The sequence below is a fragment of the Lagenorhynchus albirostris genome, chromosome 11 (genome assembly GCF_949774975.1).
Source record: "Lagenorhynchus albirostris chromosome 11, mLagAlb1.1, whole genome shotgun sequence".
NCBI classification, from domain to species: domain Eukaryota; kingdom Metazoa; phylum Chordata; class Mammalia; order Artiodactyla; family Delphinidae; genus Lagenorhynchus; species Lagenorhynchus albirostris.
The window spans coordinates 745,088-761,387 of record NC_083105.1 but is presented as its reverse complement, the minus strand read 5'-3'; the positions used below and the strand labels follow the sequence as shown (position 1 = coordinate 761,387).

The 16,300-nt window shown below is 48.3% G+C and overlaps 1 protein-coding gene across 8 annotated transcripts in view; it reads left to right on the top strand.

Annotated features, from left to right (window-relative positions):
* Positions 1-16,300, top strand: part of PPP6R2 (protein phosphatase 6 regulatory subunit 2) — an 84,337-nt gene that overhangs the window by 34,069 nt on the left and 33,968 nt on the right. For 7 of the 8 annotated variants that reach the window (XM_060164540.1, XM_060164542.1, XM_060164541.1 and 4 more), the window contains one exon: positions 9,908-10,150. In XM_060164540.1, coding sequence (XP_060020523.1) covers positions 9,924-10,150 — 227 coding nt within the window. In that variant the 5' untranslated portion in view covers positions 9,908-9,923. Of the gene's footprint in view, positions 1-9,907; positions 10,151-16,300 lie in introns of those variants that run through there. The other variant, XM_060164547.1, reaches the window with a different exon arrangement.

Here is a 16,300-nt window from a genome sequence, read left to right as displayed (position 1 = left end):
TTTTGTTCTCTAGTGTTTCCCACTTAGAGAAGTTCCTTTAGCATTTGTTGTAGAGCTGGTTTGGTGGTGCTGAATTCTCTTAGCTTTTCCTTGTCTGTAAAGCTTTTGATTTCTCCATGGAATCTGAGATCCTTGCCGGGTAGAGTGATCTTGGTTGTAGGTTCCTTCCTTTCATCACTTTAAGTATATCATGCCACTCCCTTCTGGCTTGTAGAGTTTCTGCTGAGAAATCTGCTGTTAACCTTATGGGAGTTCCCTTGTATGCGATTTGTCATTTTTCCCTTGCTGCTTTCAATAATTTTTCTTTGTCTTTAATTTTTGCCAGTTTGATTACTATGTGTCTCGGCGTGTTTCTCCTTGGGTTTATCCTGTATGGGACTCTCTGTGCTTCCTGGACCTGGGTGGCTATTTCCTTTCCCATGTTGGGGAAGTTTTCGACTAAAATCTCTTCAAATATTTTCTCGGGTCCTTTCTCTCTCTCTTCTCCTTCTGGGACCCTATAATGTGAATGTTGTTGCGTTTAACGTTGTCCCAGAGGTCTCCTAGGCTGTCTTCATCTCTTTTTATTCGTTTTTCTTCATTCTGTTCTATGGCAGTGACTTCCACCATTCTGTCTTCCAGCTCACTTATCCGTTTTTCTGCCTCAGTTATTCTGCTATCGAGTCCTTCTAGTGTACTTTTCATTTTAGTTATTGTGTTGTTCATCTGTTTGTTTGTTCTTTAATTTTTCTACATCTTTGTTAAACATTTCTTGCATCTTCTCGATCTTTGCCTCCATTCTTTTTCCGAGGTCCTGGATCATCTTCACTATCATTATTCTGAATTCTTTTTCTGGCAGGTTGCCTATCTCCACTTCATTTAGTTGTTTTTCTGGGGTTTTATCTTGTTCCTTCATCTGGTACATAGCCCTCTGCCTTTTCATCTTGTCTGTCTTTCTGTGAATGTGGTTTTTGTTCACAGTCTGCAGGATTGTAGTTCTTCTTGCTTCTGCTGTCTGCCCTCTGGTGGATGAAGCTATCTGAGAGGCTTACGCAAGTTTCCTGATGGGAGGGACTGGTGGTGGGTAGAGCTGGCTGTTGCTTTGGTCGGCAGAACTCATTAAAACTTTAATCCACTTGTCTGCTGATGGGTGGGGCTGGGTTCCCTCCCTGTTGGTTGTTTGGCCTGAGGCGACCCAACACTGGAGCCTACCTGGGCTCTTTTGTGGGGCTAATGGCAGACTCTGGGAGGTTTCACGCCAAGGAGTACTTCCCAGAACTTCTGCTGCCAGTGTCCTTGTCCTCACAGTGACACACAGCCACCCCCTGCGTCTGCAGGAGAACCTCTAACACTAGCAGGTAGGTCTGGTTCAGTCTCCTATGGGGTCACTGCTCCTTCCCCTGGGTCCCGAGGTGCACACTACTTTGTGTGTGCCCTCCACTAGTGGAGTCTCTGTTTCCCCCAGTCCTGTCAAGGTCCTGCAGTCAAATCCCGCTAGGCTTCAAGGTCTGATTCTCTAGGAATTCCTCCTCCTGTTGCCGGACCCCCAGGTTGGGAAGCGTGACGTGGGGCTCAGAACCTTCACTCCAGTGGGTGGACTTCTGTGGTGTAAATGTTCTCCAGTTTGTGAGTCACCCACCAGCAGTTATGGGATTTGATTTTATTGTGATTGCGCCCCTCCTACCGTCTCATTGTGGCTTCTTCTTTGTCTTTGGATGTAGGGTATCTTTTTTGGTGAGTTCCAGTGTCTTCCTGTTGATGATTGTTCAGCAGTTAGTTGTGATTCTGGTGTTCTTGTAAGAGGGAGTGAGAGCACGTCCTTCTACTCTGCCATCTTGAACCAGTCTCCGGCAGGCGGACTCTTAACCACTGCACCACCAGGGAAGCCCTACAGTATGTTTTTTTTGTTTTGTTTTGTTTTTTTGCGGTACGCGGGCCTCTCACTGTTGTGGCCTCTCCTCTTGCAGAGCACAGGCTCTGGACGCGCAGGCTCTGCGGCCATGGCTCACGGGCCTAGCCGCTCCGTGGCCTGTGGGATCATCCTGGACCGGGGAACGAACCCTTGTCCCTTGCATCAGCAGGCGGACTCTCAACCACTGCACCACCAGGGAAGCCCCCTACAGTATGTTTTTTAAAAAGTAATATTGAGGGACTTCCCTGGCAGTCCAGTGGTTAATAAGGCTCTGCGCTTCCATTGCAGAAGGCACGGGTTCAGTCCCTGGTGGGGGTACTAAGATCCCACATGCTGTGGGAAAAAAATTAAGAATTTTTTTCTTAAAAATTAATTAAATAGAAAAAAAATTAATAATAATAATAATATTGAGGTGTAATTTATATACAATAAATGGACCCATTTTATATTTGTGGTTCTGTGTATTTTGACAAATATACCACCACAATCAAGATTTAGAGCATTTGCATCACCCCCAAAACTCCATCCTGTCACTCCCTCGTGCTGCAGCCCTTGATCCTAAGCAACCACTAGTCTCTTTGTCACCATGGGTTCATTTTGCTTTGTTTAAAATTGCATATAAATGGAATCTTATAGTTTTACTTTTTTGTGTCCAGCTTCTTTTACTTACCACGTTTATTAGATTCATCTGTGTTTACAGATGTGCTTGTTCCTTTTTGCTGAGTGTATTCCATTGTAGGTACACCATCCTTTGTTTATCCTTTCACCTGTTGATGGATATTTGAGCTGTTTCCAGTGTTTGACTATTATGAATAAGGCAGCTGTGAACATTCAATTACAAGGAGTCTTTGTTTAGATTTATGATTTCATTACTCTAGGGTAATACCTCGGACTGGAATTACTGGGTCACACGGTAAGTATGCTTAACTTTATAACAAGCTGGCGAAGTGTTTTCCATCGTGGTCGTGCCATTTTATGGTGCTACTCACAGTGTATGGGAGTTTCAGTTCAGCATCCTCATCAGCACTTGGTATTGATAGCTTTTTAATTTTAGCCCTTCTAGTGGTACCTTATTGTGGTTCTGATTTGCATTTCCTCGATAACAGTGTTGATCATCTTTTCATGTGCTTATTGGCTATTTGTATATCTTCTTTTACGAAGTGTCTGTCCAAATTTTTTGTCCATTTTGTTTAGTTAAGTATTTTTTTTAATTATTGCTTTTTAAAAGCTCATTACACGTTCTTGATAAGAATGCTTTGTCAGAGATAGACAGCAAATACTTTTTTCCTGGTCTGTGACTTATCTGTTTATTTTCTTAATGGTATCATTCAAAATTGAAGTTTTCAGTTTTGATGAAATCCTGTTTATCAGTTTCTTTGTTTGTTTTTAATTTTTATTGGGCTATAGGGGATGGATTGGGAAATACCTCTGCAAGTTGTGCCCCGCTAGAGAAATGTCCCTTCTGATTTTCCTGGGAGGAGCTTTCGGAGCTTTTTCATTTTCTTGGAGCTGCTGCTCTTGCTGGCAGCAGCCTCTTCAGGTCCTCTTTTTCTTGGGGACATTCTTGTTTACTGGCTCTTCAGGGTCACTTACTGGTTCCTCTTTGGGGAAAGATTTCTTCCTTTTGGGAGGACTTCCACTGCCAGCTGTCTCTTCAGGATCACTACTAACCAGCTCCTCTGTGGAAGATTTCTTTTTCTTGGGTTTGGAGAAGGAGACAGATGGGTCTTCCATTCCATTCTCCTGAGGAGCCTCCTGGGGCTTTTGCTTTTGCCTCCTTTTGGGTCTTTCACTTGTCTCCTCACATTCCTCTGGGGTCTTACTGCTGTTCTCTGGAGATGCCAGGGCAATCGCAGCCAGCCGTTTGTTTTCCTTCTTCAAGCATTTCTTCTCCTGTTTCTCCAGCTTCCTAGTAATCCGGCAGCTGCTTCCTCTGCCTGAACTCCTCCTTCATGATATGCAGATTGTTTCGTGGAATCTCTCTAGTCTCACAGAAGGACAGCCACTCCTCAACTTGTTCTCGAAGCTTCTCCCCAAATACACTGGTGGGTACCTCAGAGAAGCAATCAGATTGTGAGGCAATACTGCATTTGCTTGCCAGGTATTAGGAGATGTGGCCAATGAAGGTAGAGTGGAAAATGAGTCCATATTTTGGGGTGTATACCCCTTGTCTTCAGGGCTCTGGAAACTTGATCGCTTTGCTGGGCCCAGAGAATCCCTCAGACACCAGGACTGGCTGTTTATAAGATTTTTTTTTTTAATTTGTCTTTTCTTGTATCTTATGTACCGCAAATTCACAAATCTTATTTTTAATTAAATTAATTAATTTATCTTTTTTTTTTGTGGCTACGTCGGGTCTTAGTTGTGGCACGTGGGATCTTTGTTGAGGCATGCGGGATCTTTCAATTTTTATTTATTTATTTATGACTGTGTTGGGTCTTCGTTTCTGTGCTAGGGCTTTCTCTAGTTGTGGCAAGCGGGGGCCACTCTTCATCGCGGTGCGCGGCCTCTCACTATCACCGCCTCTCTTGTTGTGGAGCACAGGCTGCAGACGCGCAGGCTCAGTAATTGTGGCTCACGGGCCTAGCTGCTCTGCGGCAAGTGGGATCTTCCCAGACCAGGGCTCGAACTCATGTCCCCTATATTGGCAGGCAGATTCTCAACCACTGTGCCACCAGCGAAGCCCCGGGATCTTTCATTGAGGTGCGCGAACCCAATAGTTGTGACGCGTGGGCTTAGTTGCCCCGTGGCATGTGGGATCTTAGTTCCCCGACCAGGGATCGACCCTGTGTCCCCTGCATTGGAAGGTGGGTTCTTTACCCCTGGACTGCCAGGGAAGTCCCCCCACATATTTTTTTCTTAAGTTTTCTTCTAAAAATTTTAGTGTCAGCTTTTATGGTTAAGCCTGTGATCCGTGTATGATGTGAGGTAAGGGTTGAGGTCGTTTTACATATAGATATTCAGTTTTTCAGAATCATTTGTTGAAAAGGATTATACTTTCCCCATCAAACTGCTTAAGTACATTTATTGAAAGTCAGTTGACCATATATGTATTCATCTGTTTCTGGACTTCTCTACTTTGTTCTGTTGAACCACTAGAACCACACTGTCTTGATTAATCTCACCTTACAGTAAGTCTTGAAATAGGTGGTGTTAGCACTCCAAGTTTGTTCTTCCTTTTCAAAATTGCTTTGGCTATTCTAGGTCTTTTTCCATATATATTTTAGTATCAAGTTGTCAATTTCTGTTTTTAAAAATCTGCTAGGATTTATTTGGGGTTGCATTGAATCAGTAGACCAGTTTAATGAAAACTGACATCTTAACAATATTGCATTTTCTCATCCATGAACATAGTATATCTCTCCATTTATTTAAGTCTTCTTTAATTTCTCTCAGCAGCATTTCATAGTTTTCAATGTGCAGATCTCTTTTTAAAAATAAATTTATTTATTTATTTTTGGCTGTGTTGGGTCTTTGTTTCTGTGCTTGGGATTTTTCTAGTTGTGGTGAGTGAGGGCCACTCTTTGTTGTTGCATGGGGGCTTCTCACTGTGGTGGCTTCTCTTGTTGCGGAGCATGGGTTCTAGAGGTGTGCGGGCTTTAGTAGTTGTGGCATGCAGGCTAAGTAGTTGTGGCTTGCGGGCTCTAGAGCACAGGCTCAGTAGTTGTGGCACACGGGCTTAGTTGCTCCACGGCATGTGGGATCTTCCCAAACCAGGTATTGAACTCACGTCCCCTGCATTGGCAGGCAGATTCTTAACCAGTGCGCCACCAGGAAAGTCCCTCAGTGTGCAGATCTTGCGCATATTTTATTAAATTATCCTGAAGTATTTCATGTTTTTGAATGTTGTTAGCAGAAGTTAAATATTTTTTATTTACCAATTTTTATTGCTGGTATATAGAGATACAATTACTTTTTGGATATTGACCTTGTAACTGGTAAGCTAGCTGTTCACTGTCATTAATTCTTGTAGCTCTTTTCCGTATAGATTTCTTAGGCATTTCTGCTTACACAATCATATTATTTGTTAGTAAAGAAAATTTTACTTATTCTTTTTCAATCTGTATGTGTTTTATTTCTTTTTCTTGTCTTATAGTACTACCTGGGACCTTTGCTACAATCTTGAATATAAGTGCTTAGAGTTTGTTGTTCCAATCTTAGGAGGAAAGCATTCAGTCTTTTCACCATTAAGTGTGCTGATAGCTGTAGGTTTTTTAGTAGATACCCTTTATCAGGTTCAGGAAGTTCCCTTCTATTCCTCATTTATTGAGAGTGTCATGAGTGTCCTCATTTATTGAGAGTGTCATGTTGTATTTTTTTCAAATTACTCAAACCCAACCATATTACATGTAAATGATCTAAATATTTTAATTAAAAGGCAGAGAATAACAGACAGAATAGCAAAGCAAGATCTTATCAATCAGTCTTTGCTGTTTAAAAAGAAACACTTTATTTTTTTATTTTTTTTAATTAAGAACTTTATTGAAGTATCATTGACAAATAAAAATTGTACATATTTAAGGTGTACAATATGATGCTTTGATATATATATACATCATGAAATAATTACCACCATTAAGCTACTTAGCATACTGTCTTGATTTTCATTCTATTTGTCTGGCTATTCTTAGTCTGTATTCTTTGCTCAGGACCACTATTAGGCCTTAAAATATTTTAGCTTCACAGATACTATTTTCTTCTCATCCTGTATCTTTTCTCTACAATCTCATGGCTTCATTTATTCTCTGTGGCTTCATTTATTTCTCCACCTCAAACTGTTTCCCTGAGTTTACCATGCATACATCCAATTGCCTACATGCCATATTTTCTTAGATCTTTCAAATGAATATCAAGCTTGTGTACAAAGTCAAAGAAGTTAATGATTTTCACTGCAAACATGTGAATGATGCCTTGTGAAATTGTGCAATGCAATGATCTTTTAAGATTCCTATATCTGTGAACGTCTCCAGCTATGTATGCAGTCAAGAACGAAAATTAATCCTTGACCTTTTTTCTCCCACATCCAGTTAGTCATTGAGTTCTGCCCCTGTATCATATATATACATAGCTCTCTATACCTGTTGTACCTAAAATTTTAAATACTCTATAACTGATTATATATTTGCGTGATTATATCATCATTACGAAACTCCCGTAGTAGGCTGAATTTTCCATGAAGTCATAGACCGTATTTGTTTTGCTCACTGTTATAACCCCTGTATATAATGCAGTTCTGGCTTATAATAGGTGCTAAATACGTGCTTTTCAATGAAGTAACAAAGCATATGAGTAAAATTAAATGTTTTATAAAATATTGTCTCAAGTCTTTTTTAGAATTATGTAACTCTTTTGAGGATCATACTTTTTTTTAAATTGAATTTTATTTATTTTTTTATGCAGCAGGTTCTTATTAGTCATCCACATAATACGCATCAGTGTATACATGTCAATCCGAATCTCCCAATTCATCACACCACTTTAAATATAAAAATACAGGGGGCTTCCCAGGTGGCGCAGTGGTTGAGAGTCTGCCTGCCGATGCAGGGGACACGGGTTCATGCCCCGGTCCAGGAGGATCCCACATGCCGCGGAGCGGCTGGGCCCGTGAGCCATGGCCGCTGAGCCTGCACGTCCAGAGCCTGCGCTCCACAACAGGAGAGGCCACAACAGTGGGAGGCCCGCGTACCGTAAAAAAATATATATATATAAATGTAAATATATATATATATGTATATATAAATACAAATAGTTTGACAGTAAAAGTATGTTAAAGGATATAGCAAATATAAACCACAAGAATGGTATGCTGTAATAGTGTCAGACAAGGCAGACTTCAAGATACCCTATATTCACTTCAAGACACTCACCCACTCTCGCTGAAAACAGGGCGCATAGGAGCCACCTCTAGCTGCCATGTCTGGCAGGTTCTTGTTTGGAAACAAAGCCTTGGCTAGGTGGGGGTCCTCCCTCTGGTTCCCCTCTTTCCCTGGATTGTATGTTAGCCAAGCACATGAGTCATTCTGTAGGGCCTTAGGAGAGAGGGCACCTGATGTGTGTGTGGGGACATCCATCTTTTCCTGAAGGTACATCTAGTAATCGTTATTTCTGGTCCCCCAGAGTCTGTAACTAACACTGGCAAATACCCATATGCACTCCTCAAGAGAGAAATAAGGAAGATATTAGGACCTAGATGGAAACTGAGTGCAGGTCAGCTTGTGGAGTCCCTTGCGCTGCAAGTCCAAGCGGCCCCACCTCTGAGTCTGGTGGAGCAGGTGGGATTTTGTCAGTGAAGGGACTGAGCACAGGAGTGTGTGCAGAAGGGCAAAGGCAGAGAGTGCGGTGTGTGTGAGAAGAGAGACACGGCATCCCTGGGGTCGAGGAGGCAGCGGGAAGTGCCCAGAGGACCTGGAGGCACGTTGGGAGAGGCGGCCTGGTGAGCAGTGGGCATTTGGGGCTAGCACAGGCTTTAAACCACCGTGAGAGGGATGTGAAGACGTGTGTCTGTGTTTTGGGAAAGTGAGTTTGACGCAGCAAAGACAAGAGGCTGTGGAGGCTGTGGCTGGACAGCTGAGGGGCCTGTGTCCGGGACTCCTGGGCAGCTGGGCTTCATGCACAGACACACTGGGGCTCACGTCACGTGAAAAGTCCTTTTCTCTTCTAAATAAAACTATTAGGTAAGTCCCATCTGCTATCACCATGATTTTGCACGTAGTGATCTGTGTAACATTGGAAAGGTAATCTCAAGATACAGGTGTAACTTTGTTGAAGATGCAGGCTTTATGTTTTTCATTTTGTATCCAACAGCGAAAACTTTGTTGCAAACCAACCGAGGCCCACAGACTGACATATGAGACTCACTGAGTGCTTCAGGCCTTGTAGAGTCCAGGCAAAGGCAGCAGGAGCCCGCAGAGGGTGATGTGGGGTGCAGGGGAAGGGGTGGGTGGATCGAGAGTCCTTAAGTGGCGTGACAGGACCTAGGACTCAGTGTGTGCATGTGAGGGAGGTGGGGGCCTCAGGGACAGCCCTGGCTTACTCAGCAAGGTGATGCAAGGAGACGAGGGGCCGAGTAGGTGGGGATGGCAGAGGGGCAGAGGGGCGAGCAGAGGGAGCTGTCCTGAGCGTGGCTTGTTGAGGTTTGTGCTGGGAGCTGCTCTGTGTCCTGTAAGGGATGGCCAGGCGGGTGCGGCCACGAGAGGAGGTGCAGGAGGGACAGGGAGGCAGAGCTCGTTACACTCCCGGGTCCTGGAGGCCGGAGGCACCGACCGCACGAGGGCCACGTGCAGGAAGCCCGAGGGGGGCCAGAGGCAGAAGGGGGAGGAGCCAGGGCAGAGCCGAGGCAGCAGCTTTTATTGGGCTTTCCGCTCCGAAGGCAAGGCTGGACAGGGTGAACAGCCTCGGGTCAGCTTGCTTGGATGATCTCGGTGGGCTCTAAGCCATATGGGTGGCTCCTGGTTGCCTGGCCCCTGGCCCTGGGATAATGAAGGCAGTGGAACGTAGTCCCCTGGGTGTGTGTGGGCCCACAGAGGAGGAGGGCTCCAGGGGGTCAGCCTGCAGGTCACAGGAGTGCTCCTGAGAGCCCTTTGCCATCTCTAGGAGTTGGCCGCCCAGGAGGGGCAGTGTCTCCTCAATCAGAAAGTTTTTTAAAGATGTCAAAACATAATATACAGAAAACTAAAAATATATATGGTACGGAGACGTCTGGGGAGAGATGCCCAGTGTTCACTGAGGAGGGGCTGGACGCTGGGGAGGAGGGTTGTGAGCCTCGCTGTTTGGGTGGAGGGGCATCCCCCGTCAGACATGTGGGCGACCGGCATGTGTTGGCCTCAGAGCCCAGGGGCTAGTGGCGGGAGCCCCGGGGGCCCCCATGGGAGGACAGGAAGCTGAGCTGTCCTGCTGTACATGGGGGAGTGCACCCTGCAGCCCGGGCCCCCTTGTGGGTAGACTTCGGGACCTGGGTGCGGGGGTTGCTGAGGCGGGTTCGCACCTGGTGGCAGCGACCCTCTTGTCTGCTCGCAGCTCTGTGGCCGTCACCATGTTCTGGAAGTTTGACTTGAGCACCACGTCCCACGTCGACAAGCTGCTGGATAAGGAGGACGTGACGCTGCGAGAGTTAATGGATGAAGATGACATCTTGCAGGAGTGCAAGGCCCAGAACCGGAAGCTGCTGGACTTCCTGTGCAGGCAGCAGAGCATGGAGGAGCTGGTGAGCCTCGTCACACAGGACCCGGCCCTGGGCGTGGAAGAGAAGGTCCGCTTCAAGTACGTACCGCGGTGCTGGGTGGCCTGGCGCTGGGCAGCGTGCAGGGTGGCAGCGGGCAGGGCTTGAGGACGGTCAGAGCCGGGCTTTCTGACAGGGTGGCTGACCGTAAACGTTTGCCCCGCCTGACATGCGAGAAGGCCCCTCCGGTGGGCTTTGCTTCTGTGATGTTGAAGATTTGGGGATCTCCTGTGTGTGATTCCTCACTCTGGATTATAGCGAGCTGCACCGTGTTGGAGTGTTTTGGGTGAATATGTGCTGAAGAAAGGCTGAGCTCTGACAGGCCGATGGGTGCAGCCTTGGCCTGACTGGTGAAACAGCCAGTCCCCAGAGACAGGCGGCATCTGACTGCTCGACCGTGGGGTCTTGGGCCTGGAGGACATATTTTGTGTCATTAGTGATCCTGACCGTTCTCAGAGTTTTTCCTAAAATGTTCCATTCAACAGTCTGCTGGGATGTTAGGGGACAACAAAAGGGACAGGGCAAGGACTTAGGACAAGGGTTGGAGTGAGGACAGAGTGTGAATGGGTGGGGCCTCAGGTGACAGGAAGGACAGCAGAGCTGGCCTCTGGCTCTGAGGGTGCCTCTCTGGGCCCGAGCAGGCTCTGGGAAGCGGGGGAGCTGGGGCTAGTGATGCAGAGGGATTCAGGGCAGACAGGGTGCCCTCAGCTGCGCACGTGTCCCACAGGGAGTTGGTGTGTGGTGGTAAAGTCTTAGTTGGGAAACTACGGCCTGAGGTCAGATTCTGTTTTTGTGAGGCCTGCAAGCTGAGAATGGTTTTACATTTTTAAATGGAAAAAATAGAAAAATAATAATATCACATGAAAATGACAAAATTCACATTTCCTTGTCCGTCATTTTCACTGGAAAGTCTTGTTGGACACATCCATGCCCTGTTGGCCGTGACAACATAGGCGTTCTAAAATATTGACTCTCTGGCCCTTTACTTTTTACAGAAAGTCTTTGATGACTTAGGAGGCAAGTAAAGAAGGACGGGGTGATGGGGAGTAGTGCTGCAGTCGTGGTGGTCCACCGCGCCCCTCTGACAGGGAGGCAGCCGGCGCTGGAAGAGGAGAGCTCTGCAAAGAGGCGGGGGCTTGCTTGTTGGGGAGCCAGGGGATTGGGGCCATGGTGATCACCTGTGATAGATCAGAGGCCATCGTCCCTGAGATGTGCCTGGTCAGCGCCTCTTATCTCAGCATCGCCATTAGTGGGCCCCATTCCTTTCACTCTCTCACTCCCAAATGTGTCCTGTTGCTGACCCGTCGAGGGTCTCCCTGTCTGGAGGGTGTTGGCGACAGTGTGACGGGGAGCAGGGCTGGGGCAGCATGTTGTGGTTCTGGGTAGAGGGGTCCCAGCGTGGCATCAGTGAGCCAGGAGAGCTTTATAGTCAGAGTTTGGGAGAGGTTAGCAGTGGGTGAGTACAAACAAAGCAAACAAGGCAGTGAGAATACCTTTAACTCTGAGGGAAGGATGCATGTAAGTAAGCAAATAGAACAGTGTTTGCATGTTCATACAGAGGGCCACACTGGACATGGATTTAACTAATTGTGGTATAATTTTATAGAGAGAGGGGGAAAGGGCAGTGGGGCGGCAGGGCAGGGTGGCGTGAGGTGTGCGAGCTACATCTTCACCTTCCACCATAGGAGGTCAATTTGTAATACCTAAAATTGCTAGATGAAGAAGTGTACTTGTATTTTATTTGGAAACATGGATGTCAGTAATACAGAAAATGCCAGGAGACTGTGGTGACTGTCTCAGGAGTGGGATGTGGGAGTGGGAAAGGAGGGGGGCTGCCCTTCCTCACGAGCCCTGTCATACAGAGTCTTAAAAGCATTTGTGTGTATCACCTGTTTTTGGTTTTTGTTTTGTTTTTTTTAATGTTTATTTATTTACGTGGCTGCTCTGAGTCTTAGTTGTGGCACACAGGATCTAGTTCCCTGACCAGGGATTGAACCCAGGCCCCCTGCATTGGGAGCGTGGAGTCTTAACCACTGGGCCACCAGGGAAGTCCCCATATCACCTGTTAAAAAAAGTAAAAAGCCTTTAATTTAAAAAGTAATTTTAGGGCTTCCCTGGTGGCACAGTGGTTGAGAGTCCGCCTGCCGATGCAGGGGACACGGGTTCGTGCCCCAGTCCGGGAGGATCCCACATGCCGCAGAGTGGCTGGGCGCTTGAGCCATGGCCGCTGAGCCTGCACGTCCGGAGCCTGTGCTCCGCAATGGGAGAGGCCACAGCAGTGAGAGGCCCGCATACCGCAAATAAATAAATAAATAAATAAATAAAATAAAAGGTAATTTTAAAATTAACTTGCTTTTATTAAAAATTTATTTGCTTTTAATTAAAATTAAATCAAAACGTCCTTTTTGAGAAGAAGAATAGGCTGGGTAGATGGATGAGGTAGTAGCTGAAGGAAGAAGTGGAGTCAAGATCATTTTTTTAAAGATGCGAAAGATACAGATAGGCCCTGTTTCAGGCTTTGAGCCGTAGGTCTCCGTCGAGCTGCTCAGCTCAGCCCTCGGAGCGTGTGGCAGCAGCAGGTGACACAGCGGAGAGTGCGGAGCCAGTGCCTGCGCTGCTCTGCCTCTGGATGGCCGCCCCAGGCCACCTGGGCAGGGCGACAGCACCTCCTCCAGCCGCCTTTGTGCCTCTGCAGCCCAGCTGCTGTGGCTTCACCCTCGTGGCTGCAGGCTGGTTACGGAGAGACCCTTCCCGAGAGCAGGGAGTGTGCCCGAGCCACACGGGTCCAGAGGAGCTGCCCTGAGTGGTTAGCTGTTCTGCTAAAGCCAGAAGCTGCTCCATGCAGGTGAGACCTCTGTGGAGCAGCCCTGGGCCGGGAGCTGGCCACCTGGTCCAGCCTGAGAACCCTGAGGATGCTTCTGGCCTCTTTCTTGAGATTCCTGTGCACTTTGCAGAGTTCTGGACCATTTGAGAAATAAGACAGAAAAGCCAGCAGATGGACTCCAAGTTACCACTTCTGTTCCTCATGCTGGTGGTGTGGGGGGATGTTTTAGCTCTGAGTGGAGGGCTTCCTCTTTCCAAATCAGAGTTAGAACTGCTCACCCAGCGGGAAGCAGGGCTAGGTCAGGGCAGGACCCCAGGAAGGACCCCACCCCCACCCCCACCAAATAACCCTGCCTGCCACACTTAGGGGCAGAGCAGAGAGGACAGCTGAGCCCAGTTGCCCAGCTGAGCCCCTGGGGAGCAGCAGGGCAGGGCCCAGAGGGAGGCATGAAGCGGGGGAGAGGGAATGAATCCCTGCCGTTACGGTTCCTGGACTCTCCCATCCTCGCTCTGATAATTCCTGAGTCCACCTTCCGTGCTCCAGGATTTCGTCTTCCTCTTTTTTGTCTCCTTCCCCTGGCAAATCCTATTCTCTGGCAGCATCCTGAGGAGGTCTGCATGGGGGGCAAGGTTGGGGCGCAGCCTGAGTGCATCGTTCTCTTTCCTGCTGGCTCTAAGCTCCCTCTGGTTTCCAGTCAGACTGGACATGCATCTCGTGAAATTTTGAAGATTCCATAGGTGTCTTCGTCAACTGAAAGAAAAAAAAACGCACAGCCTAAAAGCTGAGAATAATGTTTTATTTGGCAGAATTTCTAAGGCTTCAAGCCCTGGAGACAGGACTCTCAGCTCTCTCTGAGGGACAGCTCTAAAGAGTGAGGGAGGGGCCAGGATATATAGGAGTTTTTGCAACAAAGACCAGGTAGTCGGGACTTCAAAAGCTTACTGTTCATTAAAGAAAACCAGACATCTTAAGTTAATTTAGCACTTTTCTGTGTATGGAAAGATGCAAGGGTCTGGGCTCGGGACTTCCCTGGTTGGTGGTGCAGTGGTTAGGAATCTGCCTGCCAATGCAGGGGACACTGGTTTGAGCCCTGGTCCGGGAAGATCCCACATGCCGCGAAGCAACTAAGCCCGTGCGCCACAACTACTGAGCCTGCACTCTAGAGCCCGCAAGCCACAACTACTGAGCCTGCACGCCTAGAGCCCATGCTCCGCGACAAGAGAAGCCACCACAATGAGAAGCCCGCACACCGCAACGAAGAGTAGCCCCCGCTCGCCGCAACTAGAGAAAGCCTGTGCACAGCAACGAAGACCCAACGTAGCCAAAAAAAAAAAGGAGTCTGGGCTCACTGAAATCATTCCTTTGGTCTGCACCTCAGCTGTCTAGGGCCAGGATCCTGTGCTTTTCCCATCCTTGAGGGTGGCTGCTGTGGCTGAGCTGCTTTTCTCTCTCCCGGGTTCTCTCAGGGCTCACGGGGCAGGGCGGCCGGGGAGGCTCTAGTGGCTTGATGGCTGCAGCACCCTTTGTTTACTGACAGGGCAGCAGCATTTTTCGTTCACATCTTCTAGTTCCTAGTTCCAGCCCTGCTGCTGACGCGTCTGATGCCACAGGTGTGCAGCTTTCCTTAGGGGCATTTTAGGGCCTTTTCTAATCCTGTTGCTCTGGAATTTCCCAGTAATGTAACTTTATCCCCTGGGTTAAGGTAGGGGAATCTCAGAAGCAGGGCCAATCATCCAGGAGAGTTTTATAGTCAAAGAGTTTGGGAGAAATTAGTAGTAAATAAGTATAAAACTGAGCAAACAAAACAACCCTCCAGGGCTGACCCTCCACCTGCCTGGTGGGCGCTGTCTCCACCCAGGCCTCTCTGAGTGCTACAGAACGCAAGAGTGTGCCCAAGCACAGTGAGGCCAAGCAAACCGAAACGCCAGAGTTTGGAGCACAGAAAGGTTTTTTGATTGCAGGGACCTGCAGGGAGAATGGTGATTCATGCTCAAAACCCCCAAACTTGGGCTTCCTTGGTGGCGCAGTGGTCGAGAGTCCGCCTGCCGATGCAGGGGACACGGGTTCGTGCCCCGGTCCGGGAGGATCCCACATGCCGCGGAGCGGCTGGGCCCGTGAGCCATGGCCGCTGGGCCTGCGAGTCCGGAGCCTGTGCTCCGCGGTGGGAGGAGCCACAACAGTGAGAGGCCCGCGTACCGCAAACAAACAAACAAAAAACACCCCAAACTCCCCGATTTCAGGGGAGAAGTTTTATAGGGAAAATTTGGGGTGAGGGCTGCGGAGTATGTGGCTGTCTTCTCGTTGGCTGGCAGTCAGGTAACAGAGCAGATGCTCCAGGGATCTTGGGCTCAGCCTGAAGTTACTGTCCTCCTGGATGGAGGCCTTGGTTCTGCTGAAGGGCTCACAGATACTGTTATGTGTATCCCTCGAGGAGGAACCAGGACCTGCACCATTGGTTCTTGGCTGCCCCTCCCTTGTTTCTTCAGCCCTCCCTTCCCTGATTAGTAACTGTTTGAACCTGCCCTTTGGAACGTGCGGAATGTCAGGGAGGCTGAATGAAGCCTATTTCCTACCAACAAGAAATAGTGGACACAGAAAGGCTTTCATGCCCTGGAGGGCTCCACAGGGTCCTTCTGGGTTTCTTGAGCTGTGTGTCTGGTTGCCCACCCTCCTCCCCCAGGACCCTGAGACACAGACCTGCCTCATGCGCCTGGCCTGCTTCCCTCGCCGCCCACCCTCTAGGTTCATTCCGCGGAGTTTCTACCTCTCTTGTCTTTTCTTCTTTGCCTTATGGCCACAAACCTCTATGTTCCGTCTGCCGTGTTTAACTGGGATGGCTATTTCCTGCATAAATTATATAAATTATTAGAGCAGTACCTGTTTTTCTGAAGAGTAATTATAAAATACTGATAGAGATCTCAGTCCCTCCACCTAGATGCAACCTTGTCTAAGTACAACAGCGCCTTGTGGCTCAGCTTGCCACACACGTGCACAATTCGTGTGTGTGCGCGTGCGCACACGCAGAGACTGGATGGGAGCCTTTCCGTGTGCTCTGGAAAAGCTTCTGTGCCTTTCTCTGGGGCATGCTTCTCCCTTGTTGCTTGGTGAGTCTTGTCTTGTTGTTTGGAGTCTGGTGGGCACCTCTCCTCCCGTGTCCTGTGGGGCCTCGTGCCGGCCTTGGATGCTGCACTCCGAGCAGGCTCTCTGGCCTCTGCCCCTTGCGGCCCCGCACTGTCTGCTGTGCTGGTCACTGTGGGCCACGTCCACGGTACGGAGCTGCCCCATCTCATCCTCGCCTCGACCCCATGAGCTGGGCGCTGGCCACACCTCGTCTGGGCCCCTCTGTGTGGATCGGGCGTTCGCTCAT